The 14,486-nt window shown below is 51.7% G+C and overlaps 1 protein-coding gene across 4 annotated transcripts in view; it reads left to right on the top strand.

Annotated features, from left to right (window-relative positions):
- The window catches only part of PALM (paralemmin), a 29,389-nt gene extending 14,903 nt beyond the window's left edge, over window positions 1-14,486 (top strand). For 3 of the 4 annotated variants that reach the window (XM_069101566.1, XM_069101486.1, XM_069101399.1), the window contains exons 3-9: window positions 1,739-1,819; window positions 2,258-2,388; window positions 4,482-4,623; window positions 5,574-5,595; window positions 6,230-6,289; window positions 8,687-8,818; window positions 10,410-14,486. In XM_069101566.1, the coding sequence (XP_068957667.1) occupies window positions 1,739-1,819; window positions 2,258-2,388; window positions 4,482-4,623; window positions 5,574-5,595; window positions 6,230-6,289; window positions 8,687-8,818; window positions 10,410-10,942 (1,101 nt within the window). In that variant the 3' untranslated portion in view covers window positions 10,943-14,486. The remainder of the gene's footprint in view (window positions 1-1,738; window positions 1,820-2,257; window positions 2,389-4,481; window positions 4,624-5,573; window positions 5,596-6,229; window positions 6,290-8,686; window positions 8,819-10,409) is intronic. The other variant, XM_069101436.1, reaches the window with a different exon arrangement.

Here is a 14,486-nt window from a genome sequence, read left to right as displayed (position 1 = left end):
TCATCCTCCCTCATCTAATAGGGCTTTTAGTAAAGTCAGATTAAGCTGACGGTGGAGGGTGGGGGTCAGGGGTTTCTCCCTGTCTCACTGTGTGAAACAACAAAAAAAATTCATCTACTTGTGTACGCCATTTAATTTCTCCGGGCCTCAGTTTCCTCATCTGTAAAATGGGGGAGGGGGTTGGAATAGATGACCTCTCAGGTCCTTCTCCATTTATGATCCTATAATCCTTGGACCTCCCTGGACCTCAGTTTCTTCATCTGCAAAAAGCTGGATCACCTTGAGGTCAAGCCCCAGGACTGGTGATGAGTTTCTCTCCACATTTAGCGTCTAAGCTGATTCTTGTCATCATGTTATCCAGTCTGGGACAACCTGCCAGAGCTTGAGCTCTGCTGGCAGAGACTTCAGGAACCCAGGGTCACCTCTGTACCATGGTGACGCATCAGCAGAGAGCTTCCCTGTGCCAATAATAAAGATACTTCAATATCTGTTATTAGAATATCTGTGATTAAAATTAATTAATAATAATGAATATTGTACTTGGGTTCCTCTTTGCATTTTAGAAAATTTTCCCATCCATGACCCCATTTGTTCCTGATGACAGCAAGAGGTAGCATGGCATAGACCAGGGGTGGGGAACCTGTGCTTTCGAGGCCTCATGTGTGGCCCCCTAGGTCCTCAAGTGCAGCACTTTGACAACTTCAAAGGGCTGCACTTGAGGACCTAGAGGGCCACATGTGGCTTCTAGGCCACCTCTGGTGTAGTCAATACAGGCTAGCTTTGGGATCAGAACCTGTCTGTAACATATACAGGCTGTGTGACCCTGAGTCAGTCCCTTGACCTCACTGTTCTTGGCAGCTCCCAAAACTATCAACTATGGGGAATGTGCAAACCTGCATTCTTCACTTGAAAATTCCCTACATGGATGAAATCACTGGGGGGGTTTAAAAAAATCACCTCACTTTTGGGACTCACTTTCATCCCATGTTAAAATGATGGAGTTGGACTAAGTTGTGAATCCAAAGATAAATCTGATTTAAAAGTGAGTCTCCAAGAGGGACAGGGACTTACCCAAGTTCACATAGTCAAGCAGTTGGATTAGACAGAGACCTAGAGCCCTGGTCTCCTGACTTCCTCCATTTTCAAGTAGGCCATGTGACATAGTGACAAGAGACTGCCTTGTCTATGACTTGGGAGGCCAGAGGGACAGACAGTCTTAGCTTGGCTTCCTCCTGACCTTGGCAGTGGGATGTCTCTTTCCTTCTTTGTCCTACTTATAAAATAAGAGGATTGGACACTACCCACTTCCATACAGAAATGGTGGCCATACTGAGACACATTTTAAAGATACTGCCAAGGTAGGAATTTTTTGCTTGACTATGCATATTTGTAATAAAAGTTTCAGTTTTCTTTTCTTTTTTCTTTACAATGGGAGTAGGAGTAAGGAGAGAAAATAGATTTTTTTTTTTGCAAGTAAAAATTAGATTTAAAATTTAAATTAAAAAATTTAAATAAAAAAAAGAGGGTTGGAATAGATGGTCTCTAAGGACATATTGACTCAGATTCAGACTGAACCTTGCATAATGGGTGTGATTAAACCTGAAGATGACAAGGTTCAGGGTGAAGATCCATTGGTAGATAGTGACACCTGCTGGTGGTTGGTGGTATTGCACCCCAGCTCTGTTAGCTGTTATCTAAGCTTTTGGGGATTGACTCTCCCTTCACATCCGTCTGTCAGGAGAAGAGAAAGAGGCAAACTGAGATTGAGAACAAACGGCGGCAGTTAGAAGATGATCGACGGCAGCTGCAGCATTTGAAGGTACCTGTCCCTGTGGGGTGACTGTGCCCCCGAAGCCCCCCTTCCCTTTAGTTAGGATCCAGAAGAAGGGCAGCAGTCTCCTTTAATGGGGTCAATTGCAGATGGCCCTTAAATTTAGCTGTGGTTCTGGGTTCAAACCCCAGCTCTGCCGTCTACCACCTATGTGATCTTGGGTCACTTAACCTCTCCCTGCCTCAGTTTCTTCATCTGTAAAATGAGGGAGTTGGACTAGATCTTTTCAGATAAGTCTGAATTGTTTCCCACCTCCAGCACATACTGTCAAGTCACCTAACAACCTCTCTGTGCTCTGAGGTTTATAAATTGCAGCAAAGGTTCCAGCCTGCATTGACAAGGGGAGAATTTGGCCCCCTTCTCAGTGTTGAAGCCTGGGCTGGGTGGTAGGAGCGATCACTACCCACCCCTCTCTGCCCTCCACAGTCTAAGGCCCTTCGGGAGCGATGGTTGCTGGAGGGGGCCCCCTCCTCCGATTCTCAGGAGGACGAAGTGATGAAGAAGCAGATGCAAGATGATGAACAGAAGGTCAAACAGCTGGAGGATTCCATCCTAAGGTGGGCAGGCAGGGCCCTGTGGGGGGGTGGGGTGCGGTGTGTGTGTGTGCAGGGGTTTGGTCTGATCTGAGAGCCGTCACGCCTCCCTTAAGCATTTATTAAGCACCTGCTGTGTGCCAGGTACTGGCTGGGCACCAAGAATCCAGAGGCAGAAATGAAACGGCCCCTGACCTCTGAGAGCTTATACTTGAACAGGGGAGATGATGGATAGATAGATAAGATAGATGGATATGGATATAGATATGGATGTGGATATGTAGATCCATAGATATAGATATAGACATAGATACATAGATACATGAATAGATAAAGAAATGGATACATAGAGAGAGAGGTCTCTACATATAACTACACACATACACATATAAATACATGTAAAATAAACACGTGGTAATTGGGTTGGGGGGAGCCTCTGACTCCTGCCTTGGAGCAGTCTGAGTGGGGAGATGAGGCCTTTGCCTTGACTGCTGGGGCTGGCCAGGGGGAGGGGCATCTGTCCGAGGTGCTGGGAATGCTATCCCACGGGGATCCCCTGGTTCCGGGCTCAGCCTAGCATTAGCCGGCAAACTCACTCGTCTCTGCTCCACTGAAGCCAAATGGAAAGCCCTGGGAGGGGGAGGGGATCAGAGAGAAGACTCCCATTCAGTCCTGGCTGAGACAAAGCCTCCGTCCAGCCAGGGGAACATCCGGGCTGGAGCCTTAGATCCTGCTGGGAAGGGAGCCGTGGTCTGTGCATGGTTCCCCATCCCCCTCCCCAGAATCCAGGCTGATGAATTATTCCTTTTAAGCCCCTCATTTTGTATAAGAGGGAAGCTGAGTCCTAGAGGAGGGAAGAGGCAGTCAGGGAGGAGCCAGATCTCCCCATAGGAAGTGTGGAGATGCTAACTTTTCACAGAGATAGCGGCCTCCTCTAGTGGGATATTTGTAAAACATTTAACACAGTGCTTGATACAAAGCAGTTCTTAAACGCTTGTTACTTTCCCTTCTGCCTCTGTTGGCTCCTGGCAGAAAGGGAGAAGTTGGGTGCTCCCTGTGACTCCTGAAAACGGGCTAACTAGGGAGAATATGGAGGCCCCTTTATACACCCCCACAGTCCCAGAGCCCTTCATCGAGGTTTTTGGCCTTTTGCATCTCACAAAAGAGTCCTCCCTTGGGTGGGTGGGTGGGTAGTGTCTCTCCTGGGTCCAAGATGGGGCAGTGCCCACCTGTTTCCTTACCTAGCTCTGTGATAGCCAAAGCTGGTTGGCCACCTAGAGTGCTTTGAGATCCTCTGTGGTTCTGTGCCTGGCTGTGGGAAGGGTGTGGTCACCTGCAGAGGCTGGGGGCTGAGTGACCTCTGGCTCTGCTCAGAAGGAAGCCGCACCCCATGGGCTCTTCACCGCACCCAAGCCATCTGTGTTTGGCTTGGGGTGGAGGGGGAGTGGTGTTGGGGAAAGGGAGGGGTATTGGACAGTGGGAAAACCTGGGTCCTGTGAGTTATTCTTTCCAGAGATTTATTGTGCTTGGGAAGTGGGTGTCTGTGGTCTGGTTCCCCTGTCACTCTAGGAGAGAAAGGGTGTGGTCCCTGGCAGGTCTCTGGAACTTACCTCTTTGGGTCTGCCTTTTGTCTTCCTCCCTCTTCCCCCTTCCTTCTCAACTCCCCCCCTCACCCCCAGGCAGTTTGTATCTGTAAAGAGACTGGAGCTAGGCATCATAAGACCTGGGTTCTACTCTAGACTCCAGCTATGATCCTAGAAGAAATGCCAGTTCCTGTCTGTGACTTAGTTTCCCTTTCTGTAAAATGAGGACTAGATGATCTCTAAGTATCTTCCCAGATCTTCAGTGACTGATTAGGTAAAAGGCAATGACCCTAATTTTGCTGATGAGCTAAGAGGTAAATTATATGCTCTTACTCACAGATTGTCAGAGCTAGAGGAGTGCTTAGAGATCATTAAACCATTTTACAGATGGGGAAACTAAGGCCTTGAGAGGGGAAGGGACTTGCCCAAAGGTACCCAGTGAATCAGTGGCCAGGTCTTTTTTTAAGCCCCAGAATCTCTCCATTGGTCATTCCTGATATCCTGGGCCTCAGCAAGGATTCTCTTCTTCCCTAGGTTGGAGACTGAGCTAGAGATCCTGGAGACAGGGGACTCTGTCCCAGCTACCAGGGAGAATGTGGTGGTCTTAGCCCAGGCCCCAGCCCCAAGCCCTGTGAAGGAAGAGAGGAAGGAAGAGAAGATTCTTAATTCCCAGAAGGTGAGGTCCCTTCAGCAAGGTGGCTCTAGGGGGTTTAAAGACATTGTCCCCCTTGGGGGACCCCCGATCCAAGCAGGGATCTTGAAGTTTTAAGATCTGGAGGGCTTGAAGAGGAGGGGAGTGTTGTTTTGGGAGGGCTTCCTGGAGGGAGGGAACAAAACCAAGTTTTAGCGTCCCTGTGTCGTCCCTTTCCTCCTCTCTCCCAGTAGCAGCCGGATGCTGTCCACCCCAGGCAGTTTCCTCCCCCAGAGGGCTCCACTGACCCCTGTGAGCCAGGCCAGGACACACCTGGCCTTCCTGAGTCTCCTGGACCCTCTGCTCTCCCTCTCCTGGCCTCCCATCTCTTCCCCTTGGAATCCTGGCCCTACCTCAACAACCCTCCCTGACCAAGCCCACTTTTGGTGGGCCCTCCTCCTCCTGATCCAGTGGGATCTAGAACGTGGGGGCCCAAAGGGACTTTGGAGATTGTCTAGTTCAGCCACATTTTAGAGGTGGAAAAGCAGCTAAGTTAGGGTTATGTTGAGTAGCTACCCCTACCCTCTCCTTCCCCCTGCAGGAACAAGCTGTAAATGTTTAACCACTAGTTCTCCAAGAGTAAAAAAAAAAAGTGCATAGAACACCCTTGTACATTTAGCCTGCGTTTTAAACATTTTCTCCGCAATATCTCTCTCCACAATCAGTAAAACAACAAATTAGCATTTGCTGATTTCTGACATGTGAATGCTCACATTGGAAATCTGATCATCGGGTCTCCAGCATGTCCCCGGCTCCCTCTGATTTTTGCTCTTTCTGGCTAATGCCATGGGACCTGGGTAGGTGGAAAGGAGGGGTTCTGGGTAATGGGGAGAAGGATACCAAGGCCCAGCCTGCCCTGGCTTAGTTCTGTGAGAGGCTGGGGGACCAGGTCATGGGAACCTCAGGGTGACCTTTTCCCTGTTTTCACTTTGCAGACCCCAGTGGCCTCACCCAGAGGTAAGTTCTGGGGTTCCTGGGGCTGGGAGGGTTACATTGAGAAGATTCAGGTAGGGGGTGGAGTGCCCTCTGGTGGTCAGAGATGGGGGTGCAGGAGAAACTGCCTCTAGCCTGGTTCCCTTGGAGAAGCTCAGAGTAGCAAATGTGAAAACTAAAAAGATGCTCGGAGATCCTCCTTAAACTCTTCATTTTTTTTAGATGGGGACCCAGGGAAGACAAATGAGACCTAGGACTAGAACCCAGGCCTCTTGACTCAGTCTCCCTAAATGCACTGTAACTGGGTATCTTTAGTCCCCCTGATCTCCCCACACCCCATTGCTTCTCTCCCTAAAAGAGTCACCCCAGGCAATGGAAAGAGCTCTGACTGTGGGGTGTGGAGACATGATCCAAGTCTGGTGTCTATGAACTTAGGGAAATGCCTTCCCCTCTCTGGATCCCATCTGAAAATTGAGAATGGGTCCTGTGGCCTCTTCCAGCCCTCAACCGTAGGATAATATTTTTCTGAGCAAGTTCCTTGTGCTGGGTTTCAGTGTCTGTCTGTGATATGGGGTTTTTCCTCTGGGGATGTATTCTTGGGGCAGGGCTCGGTTCTGTCTCTCAATCATGTCCCCTGATTCTTTTTCTTCCTGAGCAGAGAAGAAAGTCACCAGCAGCCCCATGAAGGTGGTGGAAGGCACTGAGATGATGAAGGCAGGTGGGTGGTGAACTTCTTTGCCCTGTCTGCACCCCCAGGAGGGCTTTGGGCCAGCCCCTGCTGCCGGGGAAGGGGCCATCATCCTCTAGAGCCACCTTCCTGTCTTATGCTCCATCGCTGTTCATGACATTCAGCCAACTTTCAGCTCTCTGGGAGTGTGGATTATCTATGCCCAGGATGACATGTTAACTAGCCTTTGATGGCCCCAGTGAAACCATCCCACTGTGGCAGTTATACTGGCCTAGGGGATGGGCTTTTAGATTATTGGTGATTTTTCAGCATCTGGGATTAGTGGGGGGTTGCTGAGAGTTGGCTGTGGGCCTAGCCCAGATCTGGGCTAGAAATAAGTACCGGGTGGGAAGGACTTTGCCCTGAAAGCCTGGTCCAGAGTTCTCAGAGGACTCCTCAGGTCATGCTACTGCAGCAGAATGTCTGAACCGAGGCCTTCCTAGGCCCCTCTGGCTCAGGGCCCTGGGTTTCTCCAGATGGGACACTCTGTCTGCCACCCTCATGGGCTGGCCTGTCTGCTTTGGCTGCCCCTCAAACGCCACCCTCCCTTTCTTGGAGGTGTGGGCTCACTCGCATGGTAGCCCTAACCCAACGTTGCCTCGCTGCTTCTAAGTCCCAAGTGCCTTCAGCTTTATGGATCAGCCACTTCCCCTCCTGCCTGTGACACTCACCCCTTCAGGCCCCAGCCCTGTCTGGCCTGATCTCAGGGGAACCAGCTCATTCTTCCAGTAGAGGCAGCATCGAAGATGTCAGGGTTCAGGATGAGTGAGTTTTCTGAGCCCCAGGCCCTGGGGTGACAGCAGACACTTGCAGGCAAGCTGGGGAGTTCTTGTTAACACAGCATGCAATCCATCCTAAGGCAGCGTGGGTTCTGAGGAAGGGAGAACTGGAACCCAATTGGGAAGAGTGTAAGAGTTTGGAGCCAGACTATACGGTGAGCCTTTCATGTAGGAAACTCACTTGGCCAGAGCAGAAGAATCACCTTGGGAAAGAGGGGAGAAAACAGGGCCACAGAGACAGTGTCTCCATTGTTAGCCTCAGGAGTGGAAAGTGGGGAAAGAGTGGGGGAAGACAACATGGCATGGGAGTATCTCTGGCATTAGCCTCAGGAGTGTAGACCAAGGAAAGAAGGGAGAAGACAAGGCCCCAGAGGGAGAGTCTCCATGGTTCCCCTCAGGAGTGGAGACTGTGAACCATTGTTGCATACTGTTGGGATCCAAAGGATCTCAATAGTCCAGAAGAGTGGACCAGATATAATAAGATAGAATATATTAAGGAGAAATAATAAGTCCTACATTTGTATTTAAAAGAAAATAACTCCCTAAATGATTGGTGGAGACACAACGAGGCATAGTAATTCCTAGGAGAATTCCAGGGTTTCCAGTGGACAGCGTTGTGCAGCAGTAGTGTGGTGGGGTCCCCAAGAAGGTCAGAATGTGGCTGGTGGTGACCTCTGTGCTCCTCTTCCCTGGTCAGACAAGCGAGAGGCCTGGAGTTACCTCTGAAACTTTGTCTTAGCCTCTCGTTAGATTGTAAGCTCTTTGTGGGCAGAGACTGTCTTTTACCTCTTAGTAAATCATGATGGCACTTAACAAGTGCTTAAGAAATGCTGATCCATTGATTGGTGTGTTAGGAAGGACATCAGTAAGCAGAAGAGGGTGATCTGGCCAACGAGGGAATGCTCCGGAAAAGAAATGGGTGAAGGGATTGGGAATAACTAGCTTGGAGAAAAGACGAGGGGTGGGCACTGGGGAAAGGTGATAGCTGTCTTGGAATCTCTGAGGGGCCACGAGATGGAAAAGGGCTTGGGATTGTTCTGCCTGGCCCAGAGGCCAGAACTAGAAGCAGGTATCAAGACCAGACGTGGACCCAGGTCTGTCTTACAGAAGCCAGGCTCCTATGTCATATGATCTTAGCATTTAAAGGCGGAATGGTATGTAAAGACCATCTAGGGTAACCTCCCTCATTTGACAGGTGGAGAAACAGGGGTTCAGTGAGGGGAAGTGACCCAGGATCTCACAAGTTGTACTGTTAGGATCTGAACCCAGGTCTCCTGACTCCAAATCCAGGCCTCAGCATGGCTTGTGTTGAAGAAGGGGCAGCAGCTGGAAGGGAATTTGGAGGCCCGACACCTTGTTGGGGGAAACTGAGGCTAGAGAGAGGAGGGCTTTGCCTGAGTTCACCCAGCTGAGCCTGGGCCTGTGACTCCCCATTCCTTCCTCTACCGTGGAGCACTGCTCTCTGCAGGGCCATCCCACTCTTCCCTCTGCTTGGCCTTTTCCTCTTCTGCTGCCCACCTCGCTCCTTTGCTCGCTCCTGCTTGGCCCAAGGTCGGGGCTGGGGCCTGGGTTGCTCGTGTGGTAATTCCTGTCCCCCTTTATGTCTCAGCCATGTACTCTGTGGAGATAACCGTGGAGAAGGATAGGGTGACTGGAGAGACCAAGGTTCTGTCCAGCACCACCCTGCCCCCTCAGGAGCCCTTTCTGCAGGGGGTGAAGGTGTATGAGGACGAGATGAAAGGTAGGCCGCCAGCCTCCCTGGAATGAGGCCCTGATGCTGCCTGGAGGAGCGAGGACCCAGGCTCCAGGACCCCGCCCTCCAGGGGCTGGGGATCCCCTACACCTGAGGGTTCTTCTCACAGCAGCCCTTGACAGCATGTCTGCTTCACAGTCCACATGGCTCGGGGATGCTGTCTGCGCAGGCCAGGATGCCCAGCTGAGAGGCACTGGTGCCCTGGGAGAGTTAGTGTCCAGCTAGGAGTCAGGCACCTTGGATTCCTGATTTACATCTGAGTCCCAGACAGTGGAGGCAGCATGGCCACAGTCACACAGCCCAGGGGCTCCCTTCTAATGCTGCTCATGAGGGAGGCTTCTTGATTCCTCCCTCTCCCTCCTTCCACCGATAACCTGGACACTATTCCTGGGGGATTCAGAGCCAGCCAAACTGGACCCAGGTTGCTTAGTGACAGAAAGGTGATCCATCTCCATAGCAGCCGCAGGCTGGCAGTATCCCTGACCCTACTGCAGCCTCTTGGCAGCCCGAGTGTCTCTTCTCCCTCCCACCCCTCACTAGTCCCTCCTGGTGCCCTGGCCTCACCCTCACCCCATGCCAACCCAGTGCCTAGATTGGGTGGAGCGATGGTGCCACCCAGTGGTCAGCAGCAGCTACCCCTCCCCCTAGCTTGGCCCTGCCTGGTTCTATTCAGAGGAGGCTCAGGCTGGGGGCCCCCATTGGGACCTCGCGCCCAGGCTGCTGATGCTGCAGGAACTCAACACTCCATCCCTGAGCTGGGAAAGAACACGGGGCTAGGTGCCAGGGAGGCTGGAATTCCAACCCTGGCTGCCCTGCTGAACTGGCTGTGTTACTTTGGGGAGGTCACCTGCCTTCTCCTTTCATTCCCTATCCATAAAAGGGGGGTGATTTACTCTGATTTACCCTTGAGGCCATGGTCAGAGAGCTGTGATGAAAGTGATTTTAAGTTCTGAGGTCAAAGTTCTCAAAAAGGATGCTTCCCTTCAAAGCCATTGTCCTTTGGGGGATCTTGTACAGAGCTTAGGAGAGAGGGTGTTAGAATCAAGGCATGTCAGAGCTGCAAAGACCCTTGGGTTCAACTCCCTCCTTTTACAGTTTTGGAAACTGAGGCATAGAAGAGGGCAGGAAAAAAACAGGACAAAATCCAGATTAGGGGTTTTGTCCACCAGGTATTTAATCAAACCCTTCAGGTACCTCTCTGTTCCCCAGAATCACCTTCACCAGCTACCACAGAAAGAAGAGAATCATTTCTCCCAGATCTAAATTCAAATCTCTTGATCGTTTCTCCTTACCAAAGGAGGGAGAGAATTAGTTTTCTCAGGTCCAAGGTCAAAGCTCTTGACCTCTACAGAGTGACCCTTATTGATTACATTACAAGGGAGTGATGCCATTCTCCTTGATCCAAGTTCAGGCCTCTTGGGTCCCTAGGGTCGCCATTACCCATTACCATAGAACAGAATCAGCATTCTCAGCTCCAAGGTCAAGCCCTGGCTGCAGCTCTGTTTCACCCTCCTTCCCAGGGTCCCTCTGTCTCACAGTCTTGTCTCTTGTCTCTCCCCTTCTTTCTCTCCTCTTCCAGTGGTTCATGCAGTGGATGGCACCGCAGAGAATGGCATCCACCAGCTGAGCTCCTCTGAGGTGGACGAGCTGATCCACAAAGCAGATGAGGTGACGTTGAGTGAGGTGACAGTGACAGCAGCCCCCGAAGCCCGGGGGACACCCGAGGTGTCCAGGTCCACCCCCCGGCGGGAGATCACGGGAGTACAGGCCCAGCCGGGAGAGGCCTCGGGCACTGAGGCCAGCCAGGAGCAGCCAGTCACCATGATCTTCATGGGCTACCAGAATGTAGAGGATGAGGCTGAGACCAAGAAAGTCCTGGGTTTACAAGATACCATCAAAGCCGAGCTGGTGGTAATCGATGACCCGGCCCCGCCCAATGGGAGTGCCCAGGAACCAGCAGCCACTGCGGTCACCGCTGCCCCAGACAGCAAGGAAGAGAACCAGGTTGGGGAGAAGCCCAGTCTCCAGAGCCCTCCGGTGGACGTCACAGCCAGTGCAGACAAAGACCTGGATATGAAGAAGCAGCGTTGTCGCTGTTGTTCTGTAATGTGAGGCCCCCAGGGCCTGTTGTCCCCTGGCCCTGACACCGCCTTTGAGCCACTCTGTGCCGTGCCCATGCTGGCCATACTGCCAAGGCCCAGCGTCTTCACACACCCCAGACAGACAATACACACACACACACACATATACACACGCCAGATTATATTGGCATGAAAATCTCTTTATGGAACAGAAAAAAAACACCTTTATACCTGTTTCTCCTGCAACCCTTAACATACTCTTAACAACACCCACAAGCCCATACTCAGAAATAAACACACTTGCACCTCTGTGCACACACAGAATACTGAGACACACACACAGATCGATGCCCAGTCACCCAGACACATTCAGAAACATGCGTTTGGTCACACTGAGAAATATTGTATGCAGGGACCCAGGACCAGATTACAGCAGTCACATACACTCTCACACACACACACACACAGACAAATGCACACGGACTTGTATTGGACACACGGACGTTCAGATAGACAGAGACACTGATTCAAGCGACTCGTACTCAGCCTAGCTGCAGTCCCCTATACTCATTTACAAACACACAGGTGTCACTCTTCCCTCTCTGCCCCCCTTCCTACCCAAGGACCAGGACTGTGCTGTTTGTAAAGGGTTTAGCACCCCACCTTGCGGATGGAGCGGCGTCGGCCCCCCCAAGCCCCTGCCTTCAGCCTGTGCCCACTTCCCACACCGGCAGGGTGGGGGGTGGGTTATGTGAACCCGCAGAAGGACTTGACGTAGTCTCCTTTTCTATCCTGAAATGTGGTCCAGTGAAATGAGCACTGGATTCAGAGACAGAGGGCCCGGGTTCGAAGCCCAGCTCTGCTACGTAGTCTCTGTGTGACCATGGGCAGGTCACTTCTTTCGGCCTCAGTGTCCTCATCTGTAAAATGTGGGCGTTGGATAAGATGGCCTTCCAGCTCCAGATCTTTGGTCCTGTCCTTTGAAGAGGATGGATGGGTTCTCCCACTTGTCTTTCGGAGGAGAGGGCTGTCATTGCAGCATTGAGCTGGATCTCAGCGGTGGCCCCCTGGGAGCAGCCCCCTTGGCGTGCAGCGCTTCCCTGGCTCTGTGCCTGTGAATGGATTGAGAACTTGCCAGTGTGGGTGTTTCCTCCTGGGCTCCCCCACTTCTCCCTAGGAGCTAGTTTTACTTGGGCCTGCTTGCTCATGGCGACTCGGAAACCAGGACTTTTCCTCCTTTCTGGCGCTTGTCAGCCTGGAAGCAGCTGAGGAGAGGGAGGTAGTGATGGAGAACCAGAACTGCGTTTATGAGACTGAGGCCTCAGCCCCGGGGCGGGAGTGGCTGGAGTGGCGGGGGAGAGGGTTCTTCCTCAGATGCTCTTGGTATGAAGGTGGGGTTTGGTTCAGTGAAAACTGGGCCTCCTTTCCTCACCCTTGGTGGAAAGACCCCAGAGTCCTTGCTGTCTTCAGTTTTGTTTGGTAAACTTGCTCTAGAATGTAGGGACATTGTTGGAGATGCTGCTCTGAACTTTCAGGCCCTCTTCAGGTATAGAGGCCAGGTCTAGAACCTGTTGGTGAGTCTAGACCTCCATGTTCCACTCTCCAAAGGGGGGGACAAGACCTAGGCCTCCAAGGGCTAGGCTGTTGATGGTCGGTCTGGACCAAACTTGCCCTCAAATGCTAGCCTCCCCTGAGACCAGATTGGGGTGAGCCAGATGCAGTTGGGACATGGGGTGGCAAGGGGCAGGGCCCTCTTCCTACCTATGGGCAGCAGGTACCCCTACAGAACCACAGCAGTGGCCCTCGGAGACCTTGAAACCCCTTCCTCTGCAGAGGGGGTCGTAGTTGCAGAAAGGTTAGGTGACTTCCCACCAGAGGTGCTCAGCCTCACCCAAGGTAGACCCAAGGCTGTCCGTGGATGTGGGTACCCCTAGCATGCTTCTTCCTAGCTGATCATGCTCCCTCCCCACCTTGATCCCCTGGGCCTTCTCCATCTGGTGCTTCTCTCTTTGGCTGAGCCAGGCCCGGGGTAGGAGGGGACTTGATTTGGAGCTGCCAAGAGACTCCCCTTTCCCTTCCCTATGCCATCTTCTATCTGCTTAACTGGTCAGTTTGGCTTTGGTGGGGAACAAAAGAATGCACCCTTGCCCCTAGCCCAGGACAGTCTAGAAAGACCCAAAGTCTTGGAGCTGGGCCCTTACTTCAAGGGACAAGGGCTATCTATGTACATGGCCCAGGCCCAGGTGTTGGAGCTGGGCTCTTTGTGAGCCCCTCCCTCTGGAGTAGCCTGGCCCACTTCCCTCTCCTTGCTAAACTGAGGCTAGCGTTCACTGGGCTTGTTTCAGACCAGGGTTTGGTCTATGAAGGCCAATCCTGACTGGCCTGTGGTCATTCCTTTAGTGGACCAAGGAGTTTTGGGGCAAAGACTCCATGCTTCTGTGAATGCTCAAGTTGCCACCACCAGGAAAAGCACTCCTTTCACACCCTTGACCCCAGGGTCCAGTAGTCCCAATTTTGTGAATTCTAAAAGCTACAGACTAATGAGGTAGATGTCAGTGTCCAGGAAAATTGTATTCTGGGGAGTTTGAAAGTATTTAGAAAGGGAAGCAAATGGTGATCACTAGGAGCCAGCATGAGTCCACTAAGATCAAGTCCTGCCAGCCTCTCCTTTCCTTTTTTGACAGGATTATTGGACTGGTAGGTCACAGACGGTTAGAGGCCATCCTTAACCACACTGGTTTTGGCAGTCCTGACTGGTGTCCCATGTGGCATGAATTAGGGTTAACAAGGATTTCAATGCTAGTGATATTTTTCCCTCCAAAATATTAAATATGAAATTATGTATGTACCCAGGATACTTGTGTGGCAGTTTTTCAGTATGAAAATAGACAGGGGTTCCTCTTATTTTGATCTAACATTTCCCTGACTGCTGCCACCCCTCCCCCTAATTCTGGATATATATGCTAGAAATATCTCCCCCATCCCCAACTGCTTGGAGCCATCTCTGACCCAAAGTTGTCTGTTGTAGTGATTTTGGGTGCCCTCTTCACACAAATACAATGTAGACACATACATGCACGAGTGCACACACTTTCCTGTCTCCCAATCTATGTTGGCTTTGAATTCCCAAGACCTCTCCCCACCCCCAGCTCAGTGCCATGAGTCAGACCCCATGGACCATGTCTTGAAACAGACCCCTGGGGCCTAGTGGGGGTGGGCTCCCTCCAGGCCAGCCTGGCCAGGCAGGTCCTTGCCCTCGCCCCTGGTATGGGAGGGGTACAGCACCCCCACGATGCCTTTCCACTAGTCCATCTTGGCCCAGAGACCCGAGCAGGGAGGGAAGGTGTGGACACCTTCACACTTCCCTCCTTTGTCTATGTCATTCCAGCCAATTGTCCCCATACCCAAGGTCTGCCCCAACTCTGTGCCTCCCGTAAGTGTCCTTCCTTCTCTGCCCTCTTTCAGTGAAAAGGCCCTTATGAGTTACACTCACTGTTTGTAACGACAAAATTACCCCCACAAAACTCCTCCCCCACCCTTTTGGAGATGCAAATAAACAGTGTGAACCGCCTGTC

Source organism: Petaurus breviceps, unplaced genomic scaffold (genome assembly GCF_028583685.1).
Source record: "Petaurus breviceps papuanus isolate PSGF00001 unplaced genomic scaffold, PetGlider_PUasm1.0 103, whole genome shotgun sequence".
NCBI lineage: Eukaryota > Metazoa > Chordata > Mammalia > Diprotodontia > Petauridae > Petaurus > Petaurus breviceps.
The sequence above is the reverse complement of the archived record's forward strand: the minus strand, read 5'-3'. Positions and strand labels throughout refer to the sequence as shown.